A 20,185-nucleotide genomic window follows, 5' to 3' on the forward strand; every position below is an offset into this window, starting at 1 on the left:
CAAAACCTTCATTATTTAAACTGGCATACACAGACAATATTGTGTAAATGGATTTTAAATAAAAATTATAAATAAACCCACTGGTTGTATGTTTTGATATGGGTAGTATATTGTGAATTTAACTATTGTATGAAGCATAATGTAAAAACAAAAATGATTGTCAACCAGATTCAAATGTAACAAAACAAAATATCTAGGCAGATTGGAAAGCATCATTGTAATGCACTCTACTTGAAACTTGGGTTTCCTAACTAATTTTGCAGTTAACATCACATGTGCTGTGTTTACATGTAAGCATAAATGAAACAACGCTTTAAGCCGTACTGTGTCTCTTCTTTACATCCCAAAATACATTTTGTCCTTATTTTTGTTTTGGTTTAATATGATTCTGAGTGATTATAAATGGATTTTTAATAATGCCATAATTGATTGATTTTTCTATATGTTCATACCTATTGATCCAAACAAAATTAATGAGTATTTCAGCTTATATTAACATAAAGTTACTGCATCCTCCTTATTTAATATAAACGACCTTTGTCAAACATTTACAGGTACTATAGGGGCATGTGACCACAACGGTAAGGCATTATGGTGACTCATCACTGTAAGGGTCCCGGGTTCAAATCTCAGTGGCTCTGAATTCAAACCCATAGTACAAATTAAATTTTTCACAAATGGCAGAACCCCCAGGAGGAAAATAATTGTCAAATGATAATTTGAATGTCTTATTGAGTGTTCTTTTCGACCTACTAATTACATATTACTAATGTAGCTCAATTCAATAAATTAATTAATTATAAAGACTTCATGTACACCCAAAAATATCTTCATAAATGATTTGGCTTGCCTGAATGAAACTTACAGATCATGTTCATTAAAAATTATCAGTAACTGCAAAATAAGTTTAAGGTAATTGAATATTTTCTATGGTTCTTCTTCGCCTAGGTATTAGTACCTATCGCTTTTCTAAAGAGGCTAATGCTTTGCAATCACATAGTTTTTTTATGACAGTCTGCAGGTTTCTCATTTTGTTTATTTTTATTTATTTATTTTTTATTTTTTAATATGAATTTAATGGGCAATGGCCAGCATAAAGGCTTCCTTAATTCTTGCCTGCTGAGAGTAGATTTTTTTGCATTGGATTTTTACCCATAGCCATGCCTCAAATATGGTATTAATTATCAACCAATAGTTTTTTACTTTTTAAGTATGATGACATAGTGTTAACAAAACAAATTAAATAAAAATATTAAACTAAATATTTTTTATTATTTGTTATTTATATGGTGAGATTACATGATTTTACAAATGAGACGACCTCACTGTATATATAGTAGTTTCTTGACTCTAATATAGTGTGATAATTAAAGGGATTATCTATGTAACCAGACAAGGCTGTAAATATTTTTTTCCTTTCCTTCTCATACCTAGAACGAATCATGATTAAATGTTCCATTGAACACATTCCATACAGAGCTCGCATACGTCTGTAGCAGATCTGTTTATTTTACGCATATATTGACCACATATGGCATGGTTTGATCTGAGCCTGGTTTTAATTTTGCACATCTCTTTATTTACGTGATGTTTACTGAACCAGGATGTCTCAATGTAAGGTTGAATGTTTTTGTAAAATAGCCCTTTGTTTGAATGTTTATACCTTAGTTGCCACTCGTTTGCTAGAGCCCTTTTTAATTGATTTTTGAATAATGAATTTGTAACAAGCATTCTTTTCCATTGTGAGCAGCTTCCTTTGCCAGCCTGTCCACTCTCTTATTATATTCAATGCCACCGTGGGCCTTAACCCATGCAGACTTGACATCTTTACTGCTCTGCCTGAGAAAATTAATTTTGATTAGAACTTCAAAAATTATGGGATGTCAGTAGCATGTAATTTTTTATTTTGTAGTTTAAGAAGTGAACTTAAGCTGTCAGTTGTCATTAAATATTTGTCATTCATTTTGTAGGTGCTAACATAACTGAGAGCATTTGAAATTGCATATAATTCGGCTGAGTATATGCTACATTCTTTGGGTAATTTTACCTGGCACAGCATTGTTCTTACGGGGAAGAACGATTCCTTTTTTGCTTATTGATTTATTTCCATAAGGAGTGGCGTTTTGGGTATTTTTTGGAAGTGTGGGAAACATTGATTTGTTTTTTATATTTATGTCTAAGCCTGCAGTTACCTTAGAGTAAGTAGTTTGGTTCACACGGATTTTTGCATCATTATATGATATATTTTCGTGTGCCATGATACACTTAATGGTTTTTTGTTTTTTATATTCTTTACATTCTTGTTGATAGAAAACTGAATGGGGACCCATACAGTGTAAACATTTAATCGGCATTTCTGTTTAACAAAATCTTTTTTCTCGTGTGGCCCCAAACAGATTGCACATCTAAGATGTACTCTTGCAATGTTCTCTTACATGTCAATATCTTAGACATTTAAAACACAATCACATTTCTAACGTATGGCTGAACTTTACATTTAACATAGTGAATATATACACTATCGGGTAGAGTTTGGCCTTTAAAGGAAATTAGTATAGTCCCAGTTGGTAGTAAAGCATTTTTTTTTTTTTTTGTGCTTATTGGACTGTTTCTCTCCATTTTATGTTTGAATCTTTTGACTTCGACAGCTTCTATGATACTTTCTTTTAATTTTATTGCGTTTAAACTTTCCTTCTCACTCAGACTTGTATCGACACTCCTAATTAGTCCTTGCCATATTAAAAAGCTTTAATATTGTTTCTTTCCGATAGCTAGAATTGATTATTGTTAGGCCCAATATGATTTGAAATTGACACGTACGGTATTTTGGCTGGCTTTGTCTAAATTAACAATTTGGATGTTTTGGATGATTTTCAAATAAAATTTTACCAATTGTCATAGGATGTAATCTTGATAATCCTTTATTTTGAGTGTCCAAGGTGTTACTCTCCAAATAAACATGATAAGGGCCAATATCTGTTTTGTGAAAAAAAAAAAAACCTTGCTGACTACATTTTTCATCGTCTAGAGCATGACAGATTTAATGAGGTTGGTTTTGTATTATTTTTGTCTCATTTCTTTCAATTTCGTTTTGGCCTGTCTCCATCATATTGTTTTTAAAAGTGTCATCCGGAAGTTTCCCTTTGTTGACCAGGGACATCTCCCCGGATGTTTTTGTTTACAAGTAATGATTTAAAATTAAAATAATTTTCACTTCTTATAAATTGAAGAATTTCAAAAAAAGGAAACATCCCTTTTTGCTTCAGGATTTAGATATATCGCTGTTTTATCTCGATCCTTGGACGGTCTTTCCAGTATGAAGGTCGGATCACAACTGTATATTACCTTAATATAATTTATTGTAATAATTATATATAATTTTCACAATCAAGGACTTTTAACTGCGAGTATACGTTGACTCCAGATCTCTTATATTTTTTTCCATTTTCTGGTTGAGATGCTGAGAAACTCCTTTATTTGTTTTGCACCTAGTAAATTCGTCCAGCATATGGTCATTTCTTTCTTTGTACATTTGTTCAGTTCTACTTTTAGCATAGTTTGGAGCATGCCAATTTTTTAGTTTTGAAAGTTGAAGTTTAGTTTTGGTAACTGGAGAGCTTTAAAATAAATATCAAACTGAGTTATGTCTGAGGACTAAGAACAAGTGGAAAAATTTAATATGTACTGATATTTTTGGTTTAATACAAAAAAAAGGACACTTGTTTTGGCATTTGGGGACTAATAAGCCAACACCATTATTACTTCAAAGTTTTCAAATTTAATTTTGTTTTCAAATTTTGCACCGACTGCAACCAAGCTTTTAAAATCAGGAAGATGAATTTCATAATGAGCTAAGTTGTTTTTGATAAGGAGTGCAACCCCTTGGCAAGAATCAAACCTAAGTACTGCAAAACCAGGGCAAATGATTGTAACGTACATTAATTAATGTTTCCGATAAGGCTACAACTTCAATATAATGATTTTTCAATATAATTATTAAGTTCATTCAGTTTATTATTAATGGTACAACAGTTCCATGAAAGTGTCCACTTCTAAGATGATTTATAATAGGCAGAATACAAATTCAGTTAAAGTCAGGGGCCTCTTTAAGTTTGTAGCACATGATTTAATTTGACACCCAAATTATTTAGATCTACAGACTGGAACCAACATTTTACTCTACATCCACAGAAAGTCTAGCTACTCGATGATTGCATATCAGGTGTTATCCGTGCATTTGGTTGTGTTCTTTGGGCATAGGGGGTGCGTTGCCTTAGGGGTGATGTAGTCTCTCGAAGATGAAGTCAGTTCCTCTGGAAGTCATTGCTTAACACATTTTGGTTTATGGTGATTGTTATTGGTTGTACTGGCAGCGAAAATACAGTAATACCAGTTTTGTTGTGGTATCTCCCAAAAGACTTGACAATAGCAGTTTTTTGAGCACAAACACTTCTTTCAGATTGGCATTAGCTGCAAAAGTAACAAGATCCATAAGGAGGTGAATTTCCTTTGGAGTTTCATCCTTCTAGATCATCTGGACAACATTGAATTTTTTGTTTGTTCGTTCAGTCTTAATTTCTTCATTTGCATTTTTATTTTAAATATAAAACTTCATTTGTGAATAATTTCATTGAAATGTGTCATTTGTAATTGCTTAAATTTTGACAACAATAAAAAATTGTAAATATAAAAAAAAAATCATTGGTGTCATGTTAATGTACAGATTTATTTCTAATTAAAAAATTATTTACAGGACTTGCGAAACTACATAAATTTCTTACTGTTCCATTTGTTCACTTATTGTATCATCATGCTCCTCTAGAAGTTTTGTATTCTCTTCGCCTTGAAATTTAGTTTTAAGTCTTTCTGCAAATTTCCTAAAAATAAATAAATAAAAGAAATGAGAATATTAGGATATTTTTTAATTCATGTAAACCTATTTCTAATGTTTATGTTTTCATAATTCCAAGCGTAGATATCATCATAATTCGTCCCTGATAATTTTAGCATGGCCACTGACAAACTTCCAGCGAACAAGCCCAAAAAAGTGCCTGATAAAACATTTCTTTAAAGTATTTTTTCTATATGATTGAGATACAGAATTGTTTTCCCATTTGTAAGCTTACCAATGCAAGATCCTACCATTACGCCTCTGAATCCATGATTTGCTCTATACAAGCCTCCTGCTAAAATTCCTGCAGTGACAAAATCTAAAAGTTTCATTTCACCCCGATACGCAGAAAATAATGTCACAGAGGTCCTATTAAAGAACAAATTTTGCAAATATTTTAGAGTAAATTGTTTGGTATTGAATTAACTTATGATATATTGTAATAACTTGTTTTACTTACATATAAATACTTGAAAATGAAGCTATACGCCAACCCCACTTCATAGCACCTTTGGCAAAACCCATAGTGACAGTATCTTGAAGCTTTTTCTAGGAATTCATACAAAATGTAAATCATAATAAATAGATAAAGTAAGTTATACTTTGTGTACAATTGTGGGAGAATAATAAAATCGTTCTGACTGCGGCAAAATACATATTGAAACAAATGCTGGGAAAGAGACAAAAAAATGGCAAACGGAAGAGTTAAAATTAAATGTACTTTATATTAGTAAGAAATTATTATTAAATATAGAAATACAGCCTATCATAACCAATAACTAAGCTTTTCGAAAGAACAGCACCTCAATTCCCTGACAATATTAAACAACTACAAAACAATTTACTTATGAATTATTTGTAATACGTTATTTTTACTAGGGGTCAGTACATTTTTTTTTTTTGGCCCAGGACTTTTTTTTAATGAAGGTTTGTAAAAGCAGAGGTCATAGGTGATGGTGTTCAAGTGCAGGGCCACTGGATTTGAACCTGGTATGTTTACCTTACAGTGATGAGTGCCTTATCAACGCTTAAACCACTGTGGCCACCGATGCCCCTCACCTAGTCTATCTACCAGATAAGAAAGCTTAGTAAAAATAATGTACAGATTACAAAAAACCATAATGAAATAAAGAAGATAAAAACTCTACTCTAGTTTTTCCAGTTCCATAAGACGCCATCTGCGTCAGTGGCATATACCATTGTATCGTCAGCATAGGCAGCAATGTTCACTTCTTCTTGAGATAGGAAGTCGCTCATGAAAATATTGAATAATATAGGTGACAGTACTGACCTTTCCGGAGTTCCCAAGTTGATACTTTTTTCGGCTGAATAGCAATTGCCCACTCTGACTTTAAATTTTCTGTCTTTGAGAAAGGAGCTTCTCATATAGGTATTTCGGGATTCCCATATGTTTTAACTTATACTTTAATCCAGCGTGCCATACCCTATCGAAGGCCTGTTTTAAGTTCAAGAAAGCAGCAACTGTATGGCATTTGCTCCCATATCCTTGCTGCTCCATTAATGTGTCAGAAAAAAATCGAGAGGCAACAGCAGGAATCGAACCCACAACAAAAGTCTAACACCGTAACCACTTGGCCACGGCAGTCCTCCCTTTCAGGTTGCACCCACTCTCCAGTCAAAGGTTCACCACTAAGCTGTATTTACTACTTTTCATTGGATAGATAGGTATGTTGCCTCCTTTAGTTTGTTAACTTTAACAGTGACTACCATGGAAAGGCAGGAGATCGCATAAAACGGGAAATATCATAAAAGTGATCGGTGTCACTTCATCATTCATCACTATTGTCCAATGTGCATCATGACTAATAATGATCAGAAAAGATAAGTAATGAGATGACACAACTTGTCATTCAGCAGTTTAGGGCCAAATTTCCTGCGACGACTGAATAAAACAGATGCAGTAGTTTTCACTAACATTTATCTTTTCGCTTTTAGTTACCTTAGCTTCAAAGTGATCGACAAATTTGGTAGCATCGTTCCTTTCTATGAACCTGAGGTAGGCCTCCCTTGAATGCGTGAAGCCACCGTAGAAGGCACCAAAGAAAGCAGACAAAAACGCTGTTTGCAAAATAGTCACCATTTCCGGTGAAAGGTTCCCGAATTCGCTGCAAAAAAGGCATAAATCAGCTAAGACTGCTGAAAGAAAATGCCGAGTTGACTTACTCTTTAGTAAAAACATTCTTCACTCTCGCCCATCCTGGATCCCGTGCTGCTTCCGGAGCTACCACGGCGGCACAAAGGGTGCCTGAACTCCGAAATATAATTCTGAACATTATTTATGGAATCGGATGTTTTATTTTTCTTAGTTATCTTCAACATAAACAGTACTGTAACCTTACACTGGTAAGCTAGGGAGGTTTCTCTTTGTGAAGATTAAAAGGCTTCATTTTTATAATTTAGAATGCTAATTTCATGTATAAAATAATTGTTATTCAATAGTTTTACAAATGAGTTCATATCAATTTAAAACAAAATATTGCATTTTTTAATTAATTTTTTATTCAAAATCAACAATTTATCAATATATATAATTAATCAGAAACTAAAAAATTTCTATATTCATAATTTACTCTTCCTGTTAAAACACAACACAAAACTGTGAAGGAAGAATAGGGATATGTTAAGGTTCAATAAGTCAGCAATCACAGCATTATCGACAACTGCACCCTATCATTGAAGGTATCAGCACTGTTACCCATCTTTTTGGTATTTATTTCTGAGCTAAGTACTAAGTTCTACTTTCTAGCATAACTCAGAATGTGGTACGAGATCGTCCCTTGTGCTACGATCATCACCGCGGCGCTTGCAGCGCCAGCGGTATTTAATTATTTCTTTCATAAATTTATGCAAAACGGAAATGTGGGTTATTAGGAAAAAAACAACTTGGTCTTGTCGATTTGAAAACTATTTCTTATTGTTTTTTACAGCCCTATCGCAGAGTGTTAGGAACAGGTTTCGACAGGGACTTATACTTGCGGGATCAGAGGCTGAACGGGAATCCCTACGTGATGCAGGTAATTAGCTAATTTTATACGTATTTCTAAAGTTTTGAACGCATTTCATTGAAGGCAGAGGAAAAATTCATTTATTGGCAAATTTAACGCACCACTCAATTTATTTAGTTAAAATGAAATCCATTATCATTCTACATCTGTTACAAGTAATTAGGAGCAATCATAGTGAAAATAAACATTGAACAATGCTTTAAATTAACACGGTTTACACAAAAGGTAGCATTATGCCCTTCCGTTCTGTTATTCCTAAAGATCGCTTTCAGTTAATCTTTTGTCTTTGTTGATGTCATTTGATAAAAATTATTCTTATTCTTAAGTCTTTTTCAATGGCTCCAGTCAGCCATTTGAATGCGTACAGCATTGTCAAGGTCATAATATTATTAGAGGAAGCAGCTTATAAGCTTTATGCTTATAAAGTCGCCAGGAGACTAAGACAGTAAATCACTCTACAATAGGAATGGTTCTTTGGCCCTTCAGAGAAACAGGGCTTCACACTAGAAGGTCAGGCAGGGTCGACCTAATTTTTTTTTTTTTTTTTTTTAAATTAAAGGTTGCGACCTTATAGACCTAAGTCTACAGATCAAAGGGACGATGGAAAGTTCGAAACATTGGCACGATAAAGAAAATGTTTTTCTAAAACCTACGTCAAACCAACAGCATCTCACGATCTTCAAATAATCATTAACTATCGGTCACTAAACACCACACATTTCTACACGTATTATACTTGTTTGAATAATTTAAATCATATTAACATAACAATTAATCATATTCGTTTTTCAAAGCTTTTTTTACTTAATATTTCTAATTTTTAATTTGGTTGTTACCTACCAATTTGGTCTGCCTATTCTCACTGGATGTTTTTCAGACAAATTTCGGCACTTCACTATCTTCAGTGTAGTATTTTTGCTCTAAAGCATATATGTAATTAAATTACTTGTGTAATGCATGATTAAAAATTTTCCCCATGCATTAATGTAATCTTAACCTACTTCAAGTCTGTTTTTAAATTTCTTGCAGGGCCTTGACCATATTCCTGATGAAAACTGAAGCAATCTTAGCATCTTTTAGTGGCACAAAAATCTGTATGTAATGTACACTCTCCTGTGTGAAAATTGTTATTTAAATAAATAAAATATACTGTTAATAGTTTAATTTGGTTACCGTGTTTCATCTTTAGAATGTTATTAATTTGAACTATTGCTAGCAAACAGGTATTGTGATAGCTGTTCCATACATTTTTATTGTTTCTTAACTTAGGCGATTAGTTTCAAAACCGGCTCAAGACATATTTTCTGCAAAACGATTTTTTTTAAATTTCACAAGTTGTCAATGCATTACAACAACTAACAAAGCCGTTTTGACCAAAAGTGACTCAATCCAGTATAAAAATGTGCCCAATCTCATGGGTTTAGATCAATATCAGTTCAATCCAATGTTCACCGTCTAGGCCTGTTTTTTTCTTCAGTAAATTTTTATTTCACCATGAGTTCCCCCCCCCCATACATAAGAAATCAGAATATTGTTTTTTACTCTTCTTTTTCGGTTGTTGACTTTTTGTATTTCTTGGGATTCTTTTCAGGAACTAGACAACCATCAAACTCATGTTCTTTTTATTGATATCAATTTTGGGGACATCAGGCTCCTATGCTATATGGAAGCAGATTATGGAACTAAATAATGCGTTTCCAAAAAGAAACGAGGCTGATGCCTCCGAAATTGATATCAATAAAAAGAAAATGAGTGATGGTTGTCTATTTCCTGAAAAGAAACCCAAGAAATATAAGAATATTGTTTTGTTTTTATTGAAACTAGGTTTATGAAAGCAGGCGAGACTTGGGCCAATAAATTGAGAGTAATTTCAACTTGTTCTACTAAAATGATTGGTTAACTACAGCGGCTCAATTCAAAATTTAAATTTTTGTCAACCTGGAAAAATACAATATTGAAAACTATTATTTGGAAACCTTCCGTTTTGACAATACAAATTAATAAAAAAAAAATAAAGTTCTAAACCATAATGCATGGCTCTAAAACGTTTTTTGTGTCTCCTGTAAAAATTTTGAAAAGGGATTGAGCTAGTTGTGAATTAATCACTTCAACTCATAGCAATAAGTTTGTATTAATATTAATTAAGCAAGTTTAAAAACACTTAAAATTTAATAAATAAGTATGTTATTTTGCACATAATCATATTTAAATTACTAATTGTGAATTTCTCTGTGTGGTGTGCAGTGTCATTACCAATCATTTTGGTATACCTATTATCAGTGGGTCAATCTGTCGGAGGCGTTTCAGTTCTTCCCCAATCCTGAAATGCTTCTAACGGACTGACAGCAAGGACAGGCTTGCTTATAATGATGGTGATGACAAAATTATAAATGACTAAAGTTTGAATGAAAAAAGTTAAATAAATATTTTAAGTATAAAGAGACAGACGAATTTTTGTTTGTTTTTAATCAACACATTTTTATCTGATACCTATTTCTTCACCAGAAGTCACTGTTATTGATAAATCGTTCAGGAAGTCTCCAACAGTCGGAAATGTAACGGCCAATGCATCAAGGCTCTCTTTGGTTGCACCTAATTTCAATGCTAAAGCATATCCTTGGATAATTTCACCAGCATTAGGTGCTAGGATGTGAATGCCCAATATTTTCTCCTTGTTGCCTAATGTCTTCAATGTTATAAGTTTTATATAACTTCTTGAGTCAAATCTTTGAGCAGCTCTGCTAATATATGGTTGGAATAAATTGTGATAGACCTCAACATCGTCGCCGAATTTCTTCCTTGCGTTTTCTTCTGTTAATCCTACATAACCATATTCAAGGGTTGTAAAAATTGTATAAGGGATTGTATTATAATCTATGGATGCATCAGTCATCTTATATAGTCTGCGGGCAAAGTACACCCCTTCCTTGCGGGCAACCATGCAAAGGTCACCTCCACCACCTCTAGTAGAGCAATCCCCAATGGCAAATATGTTGCTGACTGTTGTTCGATCTCTTTCATTGACAATCACTTTACCGAATTTTGGCTCTGTCTCAATGCCTATTTTATCAAGATTGATGCCATAAGTGTTTGCACATCTTCCAACGTCTAATATGACACAATCAAACAATTCAGAAAAACTTTCACCATCTTTGGCGACCCCTTGTACTAAAATCTTGTTGGAATCCATTCCAAAACTATGAAGTCTGGCACCTATGAAAAACTCGACCCCTCTTGTTTCCATATGTGATTTTAATCTTTCAGCCATACCCGAGTCCACGTGTTCCAAGAATTGATCTGGCACCAAAACCTAAAGATAAAAGATTATTCAATTACTCTTGCTTGAGTGAAATAATTTAAGCATTATCACATAAAAGGTTTGAGTATTTTTATATATTGTAAACTGATTTGTTTTGTATCGCATCCTTCTGTTCTTGTACACCTCAATTTTTTTTAGAACACCCAAAAATTTTTGTTTTATTTTGAGATGTTTTTTTCTATAATATTAATAATAATGTCAATTACTTATAAATATGTAAAAATAAAAACGTTTATTTATTTTAATTCCTATAACTATTTATTAACTTGTCACTCTTAGGTGTAGTTTTTACTCAGGACTCGTGTACCTTTAATGTTAGGCATACCTGCCAAATCTTAACCTTTAACAAATTATTTTGCTTATTCTGTTATTATGTAAACCAAACAAAGTTTTAAGATGAAAAATATGAAATTGTCAATAAAAACAATTTATTGTTTTTTACAATTTTTTTCTAAAATTGATTCACATCAACAGACAATTTGTTCAATGTCTTCACCGGATCTTTTAGTTATACACAAATTGGTAAGGAACTCTGCACAAGTTGGATGGATACCGACTAATGAATCGAGTTGTTCTTTTGTAGCACCCATCTTTACCGCTAAAGCATATCCTTGGATGATTTCTGAAGCATTCGGACCATATATATGAATGCCGATAATCTTCTCCCCTTCAGATGGCACTTTTTGGCAGATGATCTTCACATAACTTCTTGAATCGAACCTGTTTGAAAGGACGCTTTCATATGGTTGAAATATATTGTGATATATCTCAATTGCATCTCCATGTATATCATAGGCATGCTCTTCACTTTCTCCGACAAAACTGTACTCTAAAGGGGTGTATATAGTGTTCGGTATTAGTTTATAGTCAAAAAATACATCACTCATGCCAAACAGCCTGCGTGCCAAAAGCTTGCCTGCTTTTTTTGAAATTGGTGTCAAGTCTGGTGTCCCATACCTGCAGTCTCCTATAGCAAATATATTGCTCACCGTTGTTTGGTCTCTACGATTAACTATTACTTTTTTTGTGTGCTCATCAAGTTGTACCCCAACTGTCATAAGCCCTATACATTCTGTATTTGGCCATCTTCCTAGTGCAGTTATCACTGTATCAAACTCCTCACAGAACTTGTCTCCTTGACCATCCATGCCTTCCACAAAAATCTTGTTTTGGTATTTAGGTTTATAAAATTTTATAGCAAAGGCGTCATAATTAATTTCAATGCCATGTGCTTCTAAATGACGTGTTATTCTTTTTACAAAATCTTGATCCATCCTCTTCAGTAAATTTTTACGCGCCATTAACTAAACACAAAATTAATTAATTTTCTTTATTGAAAACGTAATCCTTATATAATATTGGCACCAATTCTTATTGCTCTTTGTCCTCTAAAGTTAATAAATTTTAGCCAGTGTTCAAAATTAATTATACAATATATCAAAATTTTCTTAAACCTATGGTATTATCAAAAATTAAATTATTATGCTTTTAGATTCTTTAAGTAAAGTATGGGTGCCATCCTGTTATTGCTATTCTGCTTGATAAATAATTTCTGTTCAAAGAGAATTTAAGCATAAACACATAGTTTTGTTTATAATGTTATTAATATATTACATTATTTTAAAATTTTTATAAATTATTATTTCAAAATAAAAAAGAAAGAAGAAAATTCTTACCTTTACTTCACATCCAAAGACATTTAAAAATGAAGCACATTCAACTGCAATATGTCCTCCACCAATGACCAGTGTTCTTCCTGGGTTTGATTTTAATGAAAATAAATCATCCGATGTGATACAACACTTTTCTGCCCCAACAGCATCAAGGTACATTGGTCTTCCTCCAACAGCAATTAAAATAGTGCTGCCCTGCAACTCGGTTTTCTTCCCCTCTTTACCAATAACTTCAACTGTATGCCTATCTTTTAGCATGCCTTTGCCTTGATGGTATACTATACCCAGTTCTCTAAGCTGTTTTTTGTACTCCCAGTTTAGTGAGTCTATGTGCTCTTGTATTTTTTCAATCATAGACTCCCAATTGTGGGTTTCAGGTGGCTCGACTTCCCAGCCAAAGCTTTCGGCATCTTTAATATCATGGTAAATGAGGGCTGCCCTGTGCATTAATTTCTTGGGAATACAACCGACATTGGCACAAGTGCCACCAAGGCCCCATGTGGTGCCTTTGGGTGTCGGGGCTACATAATCGACTATCGCTACTTTTTTCCCAAGCTTAGCTGCCTCCTTTGCTGCTGCAATTCCTCCTGATCCACCCCCTAAGACTAGCAAATCAAATGTAAAGTCAGTTTCTTTACATTGTAACCACTCCTCTAACGTTCCATTTGCCCATGCGGAATAAATTTCATTATAGCCTCCTCTAAACTTTTTACATATGTATACTGCAGGTACTGGCCTTTTTGAACCTGTGAGTTCCTCCAGTGCATCTTGGATATTTGGCCCATTGGAATGGGTGTCTAATTCTAAAGCGTTATATCTTATTTTATTCGCTTCAAACAAGGCCTTTAATTTTTTGCAAAATGGACACCATGTTTTACTGAACATAACGACATTATGCTTTGTTGCTACATCTTGGACAAACTCTTTTTCCCTTTCATATGTATCATAATCATCCCCATAGACTTCTTCATCTTCTTTATCTGTTTTGCTCATTTTTGAAAAGTGTCACAAGCCTCTTTAAAGGAAATCTTGTCCCATTTATTTTTATGAGTGTGTGAATTTATTGTTAGGGTATGTTATTGTTTTTAGAATTTTGTTGTGTTGGTATATTTTAACAAAAATTTACTATTGTCACCTGTCAGTAATCATGTGTGGTACCATTTAAATTTTAAATTTCTTAAATTAAGTAAATGTATTTATTTATGATATAGCACTGTAGTATACAGAATTCAAGCACAATTGCAATCGTTTTTTTTGTTTTTGTTTTTTTAGTATAAAATTTATTTTCAAATCAAATACAGTGCAGCTATCATAATGGATACCTCTATAAAAGGACAATGTTTTCACATACCCTGCAAAAAAGATTTATTTTTAACCTTTCTATAATGGAAAAATACTGGATTTGGTGAAACTAAGGTCTTCAAAATTAAAAAAATTAAAAAATAAATAAATAAATATGTATAGCAAAATATGAGGCATAAGGCAAATGTTTTAATTTTGCAATAATAAATCTGGCAATTCCAAATATATGCTTATGATAAAATTCTACTTATTTTAAGTGACTCGCTTCTTAAAAGAAGGGTCCTTACGCCTTTCCTAACTTCAAAAAAAATCTGTCTATATCTTTGTAATTTTGAAATTTTTCAATGAAATTGTTTTTGATTGTTCATTTAGATTGCATGTATCAAAAACGTCATTGCCTTTGGGTCTAAATTTTATTATTTAAACAATAAAAATATAAACATCATTCTTCTCGTGTAGAAATGTGTAGAGATTAGTGACCGTTAATCTATAGTTATTCAGATATCGTGAGATGCGGTCGGGAGTGATGTAGGTTTCAGAAAAACATTTTCTTTATCGTGCCAACGTTTCGATCTTTTATTGAGATCATCTTCAGGGCTCAAAGTGTTTGTCTTCTCAACACGACACACAAGGATGGCACAATTACACAGAAGACAAACACTTTGAGCCCTGAAGATGATCTCAATAAAAGATCGAAACGTTGGCACGATAAAGAAAATGTTTTTCTGAAACCTACATCACTCCCGACCGCATCTCACGATATCTGAGTAACTATATAAACATCAGTTGAATTAAGGTCCCTTTTTGCACGAGTGGATTAAAAAATGGGCTCAAATGAATGTTTAAAAGATTTCTTGATTCAATATAAATTTGATACCATAAAAGTGAATCAAAGAATAAAACAATGTATCTTTTTCAAAAGTATTCGTTCTCATCGCCTCCTTCGTAACAATGGCTGGCTAGTTGATTAGAAACATATAAAAAGGCATGTATTTTTCTGGGATGTATGGTTGTTGCTTAACATCATTAACCTTAGCCAGCTTCAAAGGAACTTTACCTATAAGGCATGCTTTTCCACTTGGAAGTTCCAGCACAGTTGTTCCTTTGCGCATGCTGAATGTATAGTGAACTAGCCCATTGATGAAATTGGAGGCCTTCAACATTCCAGGAGAGTGCTGGTGTAGGCTGAAATGATGAAAACTCCTTATTGTTTTTCCCCTTTCTCCAATTTTAGTTTTGAATAAAACTTCTGTGCTCTACTTTTGTGGACCATCAGTTCAGCCTCAGCACTCCTCTTGCTGCATAACTGATATCAGAGTTTTTGATTTTAGTATTGAGCATTTCATAATCAACAACAATCTGCCAGAAGCTGGCCAAATCTTAGATTAAAATTATCTTTCAAATAGGTTTAATAAAGTTTTAAATCCGACTTTACTTTCATTATATTTCAAATTGTACTGTTAACAAATTATCACAATTATTAAATCGTCCAGATAACAACAGCATCAGTGTAGTGGCTAGTTTCTGTAAGGTAACTGCTGATGTATGAAAGTTATATATAAGTTATATATATTATTCAATATTAGTTATAGGGTTACTTGTACAGAAAAATGCACTCGGCTTATCAGATGTCGATTAAGCACAATTGCATTTTTCTCCCCCTTAATCCGAGGTGATTGATTGATTGATTGATTTTTATGCACTATTATTTTTACATACATTTTGTACAAAGTGACTACAAGGGGAAATGTCTAGGACATTATACATCCTTGTGGCAGAGGGCTTATGTATATTTACGATATTTGTTGATTTGGCCAAGAGAAATTAGAACAGTGGTGAAAATTATACTAAAAACCACTTGCAGAGAGAATACATTCATAAATATGGAAGTTACAGATAATTACATGTATTATAAATTACAAATTATAAGTCCTTGATTACATATGCACAATATATAAGTTTGATAAACAACACATTTCTTTGATGTTAGCTAATTTCATAAATAAGTTATCCGAGGTGACTTAATGATTAACTGAGGGTAAATAGATTAGATTCTGTGTACGCTTCCTCGAATGTATATCGGCAGAGCTACTACTTTTTAAATAAACATTTTTAAAAAGTAAGATCTCGAATTATTATCCATAATTGGCGCAGTCAGTGGGACGGCGAAAGTGTTGAAGAGAATATTGAAACCAACTGTATCAACGGTTAACGTGCCGCCTCGAACTTCATCAACCTACTTGTACTTCAGTCTAAAGAAGATGAAGAATTGGACATGGCACACTTTGTAATCATTCTGTGAGTAAATATTAATTTATAACAAAATATTATAATAATTATAATAATATATTAATAAAAACTCACACAATAACTTCAATGAAAATTATAATTTTAAGAAAATAAAAGTTGTAATAATAAAATTAAAATTAAAAAAATGGCAGTTCGTCAGATTTGAAACTAATTCTAGATGCTATACCAACTTAAACGGTAATCCTAAAACTTTGACCCAATTTATTATAAAAGTGGAAGAAATAAACACTTTATTGAGCAATGTACAAAATGTTTCTACTTTAAATATACGACAAAAGAAACAAATCTAATGAGTCTATGAGAAATATTCAGTTCACTACTTGGGAACAATTGAAAGCACATTTGATAAATAACTTTTCAGATATTCAAGATCCGGCGAGTTTTAATCATAGAAATTTTGAGGCACAATTCGAACAAAAACGTATTAACTTCACTCGCTGAAATTCAAGAAAAATTCTATCTGTTCCGTTCGAAAATAAATATTTTAGAAGGCACGGAAGTCAACAAAAGTTACCTAATTCAGTTTCAAGAATTAGCAATATGCCACAATTTCATAAGTTCGCTGAAAGATCCTTAGCGACCAGGAACCCGAAAACTCTGTTACAAATTGAAAGATTGCTGGTTAATGACTTCCAATACATGAATTATGAACCACACACACAGTCATCTCATTTAAAACCTTTAAAAACATTTCAGAATCCTTCCCAGGAAACTTTTTAACACAAATTTCCCAACTGGACCTGTGAATATAACACAAAGACCCTTTAACCCCAAGGAAACTTTGCACCTAGAATGCCAATAACCAACACACAAAACCCACACCGATGTCAACACAAACAACTCAAAGTTGGCAAAAAAACAGACATCCCAACAATTACTTTAACCAACAGAATGCCAAATATGGTCAACACGCACCTAATTATATAACGGAAGAACTTAATCACATGAGCGAAAAATCACCTAAATTGAAACAACCTGATGATTTTCAATCATCAGACGACTTTTCCAGTGAAAATTCGACTCATTTTTTAGAGATTCCCGAACACTACCCGAATTCCGGATGGTGACGAACTGGGACAAAATTCGTCTCCCGTACTTCAAATTACCTAAGTACAATTTAAAAATGTTATTAGATACCGGAAGTACTACATCATTTATTACGCCTAACATAGCATTCAAACACTTTGAAAATAACATAAGGAATGACCCATTTAGAATTACAACTGCACACGCGACCTCGACAGGAAAATTCAGCACAATTGTATCTTGCGACGAATTGTGTAATATAGACAATTTAAAATTAAAGTTTCGATTATTTAAATTTCAGACCTGTTCGATATGTTGATAGGATTGGATGCTCTTAAAAAACACAATGCTCGTATTGATTTTAATGAAAATAAATTAACTACGTCTGATACTAATATACAAAAAAAAGAATACAAGAAACACCAAAAATGTATAAAATACAAGCAAAAAGTGAACAAGTAATTCAAGTCCCAGTAAAAAATGTTCAATCTGGACATGCAATTATTCCTCACATCATATCTAAAGACTTAGAAATTAATGAATGTCTCATAAAAGTAGAGAACCACCGAGCCTTATGCATTATTAAAAACAATAGTGATTCACATAAACACGAACAATTACAGAACCCCTTAAACACGATATCAGTCAGCCATGAAGATATATTAGAATTATCAAACCAAAGAAATAAAGATAAAACCAAAAACCATATTAACTTGGCAAAAATCAGGACAGATCACATGAATACGGAAGAAAAACTAGCTATAGAACAATTAACAAAAGAATTTAGTGACATATTTTATCAAGAAGGTACACCTCTAACATTCACTAATGACGTAAAACATGTAATAAGAACGAAAGACGAGGTACCAATCTACACTAAATCCTATAAATATCCTGAGATATATAATAACGAAGTTAGGCGACAAATTGACGAAATGCTAGAACATAACATAATACAGCCATCTAGCTCTCCATGGAACTCACCGCTATGGGTCATACCAAAAAAAAGAAACGCCTCTGGAAAAGAGAAGTTCAGTCTTGTGGTAGACTACAGAAAATTAAACGATAAAACCATAGATGGTAAGTGCCCACTTCCAAATATCACAGACTTATTTGATAGGCTGGGGAGATGTCAATATTTCTCTGCGATAGAATTGGTAGAATTCCTAATAATGCCGTTTGGGCTGAAAAATTAGCCACCCACGTTCCAACGGGTTATGGACAATATCTTCCGTGGTATCACCAATTGCATGGTGTACCTTGACGATATAATTATCTTCAGTGCTAGCCTCCAAGAACACATTACTAAATTAAAAGAAGTATTCCGTCAGTTAAGAAAATACAATTTCAAAATCCAACTGGATAAAACAGAGTTCCTAAAAAGAGAAATTGGATATTTAGGGCATATCATAACGCCTAACGGCATAAAACCGAATAATGAAAAAATACAGGTAATACAAAATTACCCAATCCGAAAAACAACTAGCAAATTAAAAGATTTTTAGGAATGTTAGGGTATTACAGAAAATTTATTCCTAACTTTGCTAAGTTAACGAAACCTTTGACAAAACGATTGAAAAAGAATTCTTCCATTGACATTAACGATCCATACTAAAAAACTGTTTTGACTTGTGTAAAAACATGTTAATTAATGAACCCATTTTACAATTTCCAGACTTTTCTAAAGAATTCATACTGACCACCGACGCCAGTGGTGACCTATTGACCTATTGGCAACTTTGCCGTACTTAGTCACAAAACAAACGGATCCGACCTTCCTATATCCTTCGCAAGTAGAACACTGAATGACACGGAAACTAAACTTTCGACAATAGAAAAGGAACTTCTAGCCATAGTATGGACTATGAAATATTTCAGATCCTATCTCTTTGGACGACGATTCAAAATTTTCTGCGATCATCGCCCTCTACAATGGCTCTTTTCACTAAAAGAACTGAACTCAAAACTACTAACATAGAGATTGAAATTGGAAGAATATAACTACGAAATAATTGATAAAAAAAGGATCTGAAAACGTTATAGCTGATGCCCTATCTAGAGTAGAAGTAAATGCTAATGAAACAAACGACATAGACAATTTGGATGATATGAGTATAGACGAACTGTTAGACGAATTTTGTAGTAAACACCCCGAACTCAGAGAAGAAAATTTAGAAGACTTAAATTTAACTCCAAATGACTTGGAATTTCAACGCTCCGATACTGATCGACTTCACTCAGACAACGAGTCTGTAATAGTGAATATAGATGAAAACGAACAAACTGATGAAGACGCAACAATGCATTCCAATTTTAACGGTAACACAGTAATCAATATACCCATATTAGAAGGACCAATTAATAAAATAAATAATCAAATCATTATTTCTGAAGTAGAATGTGCCCCTGCCAAACCCAAAATTATCAATTTATTCGACAACTCAAAACAACGAATATTGGTACAACTTTCAAAGAAGGAATTTGAAAAGGATGTTATTAATTTTATTAAATCTTATTTAGTTCCCAAAACTAAATACGGTCTATATTTTGAAAGTGACATCTATGAAAAATTTAGTTCAACACTGGCATTATATTTTAAAGATGCTGAAATAAATTTTACTAGGTATACCAATAAATT

General features: G+C 32.9%; 3 protein-coding genes across 5 annotated transcripts in view; 1 reads left to right on the plus strand and 2 right to left on the minus strand.

Annotated features, from left to right (window-relative positions):
- The window catches only part of LOC106672012 (myeloid zinc finger 1-like), a 94,313-nt gene extending 85,232 nt beyond the window's left edge, over positions 1-9,081 (plus strand). The window contains exons 6-7 of the mRNA XM_014403067.2: positions 7,840-7,926; positions 8,947-9,081. Coding sequence (XP_014258553.1) covers positions 7,840-7,926; positions 8,947-8,976 — 117 coding nt within the window. The 3' untranslated portion in view covers positions 8,977-9,081. The remainder of the gene's footprint in view (positions 1-7,839; positions 7,927-8,946) is intronic.
- On the minus strand, positions 1,471-7,274 carry LOC106672014 (RPII140-upstream gene protein). Of its 2 annotated transcripts, none has more exons than XM_014403068.2 (7): positions 7,076-7,274; positions 6,852-7,017; positions 5,352-5,440; positions 5,127-5,260; positions 4,937-5,051; positions 4,782-4,877; positions 1,471-1,839 (listed from the first exon to the last, which is right to left on the minus strand). In XM_014403068.2, the coding sequence occupies exons 1-7, from the start codon at positions 7,183-7,185 to the stop codon at positions 1,695-1,697; spliced, it is 855 nt and encodes a 284-aa protein (XP_014258554.1). In that variant the 5' UTR covers positions 7,186-7,274; the 3' UTR covers positions 1,471-1,694. The 2 variants fall into 2 exon arrangements, with proteins under 2 accessions (XP_014258554.1, XP_014258555.1); XM_014403069.2 differs by lacking the exon at positions 1,471-1,839 and adding an exon at positions 3,975-4,470 and having other exon boundaries at positions 7,076-7,269.
- Positions 9,082-10,366: 1,285 nt separating the features above from the next.
- On the minus strand, positions 10,367-14,058 carry LOC106672011 (thioredoxin reductase 1, cytoplasmic-like). 2 transcript variants are annotated; one of them, XM_014403062.2, is made up of 2 exons: positions 12,913-14,054; positions 10,367-11,227 (listed from the first exon to the last, which is right to left on the minus strand). In XM_014403062.2, the coding sequence occupies exons 1-2, from the start codon at positions 13,900-13,902 to the stop codon at positions 10,397-10,399; spliced, it is 1,821 nt and encodes a 606-aa protein (XP_014258548.1). In that variant the 5' UTR covers positions 13,903-14,054; the 3' UTR covers positions 10,367-10,396. The 2 variants fall into 2 exon arrangements, with proteins under 2 accessions (XP_014258548.1, XP_014258547.1); XM_014403061.2 differs by lacking the exon at positions 10,367-11,227 and adding an exon at positions 11,690-12,540 and having other exon boundaries at positions 12,913-14,058.
- Positions 14,059-20,185: the final 6,127 nt, after the last annotated feature.

The sequence above is a fragment of the Cimex lectularius genome, unplaced genomic scaffold (genome assembly GCF_000648675.2).
Source record: "Cimex lectularius strain Harlan isolate CLEC.00 unplaced genomic scaffold, Clec_2.1 scaffold169, whole genome shotgun sequence".
NCBI classification, from domain to species: Eukaryota; Metazoa; Arthropoda; class Insecta; order Hemiptera; family Cimicidae; genus Cimex; species Cimex lectularius.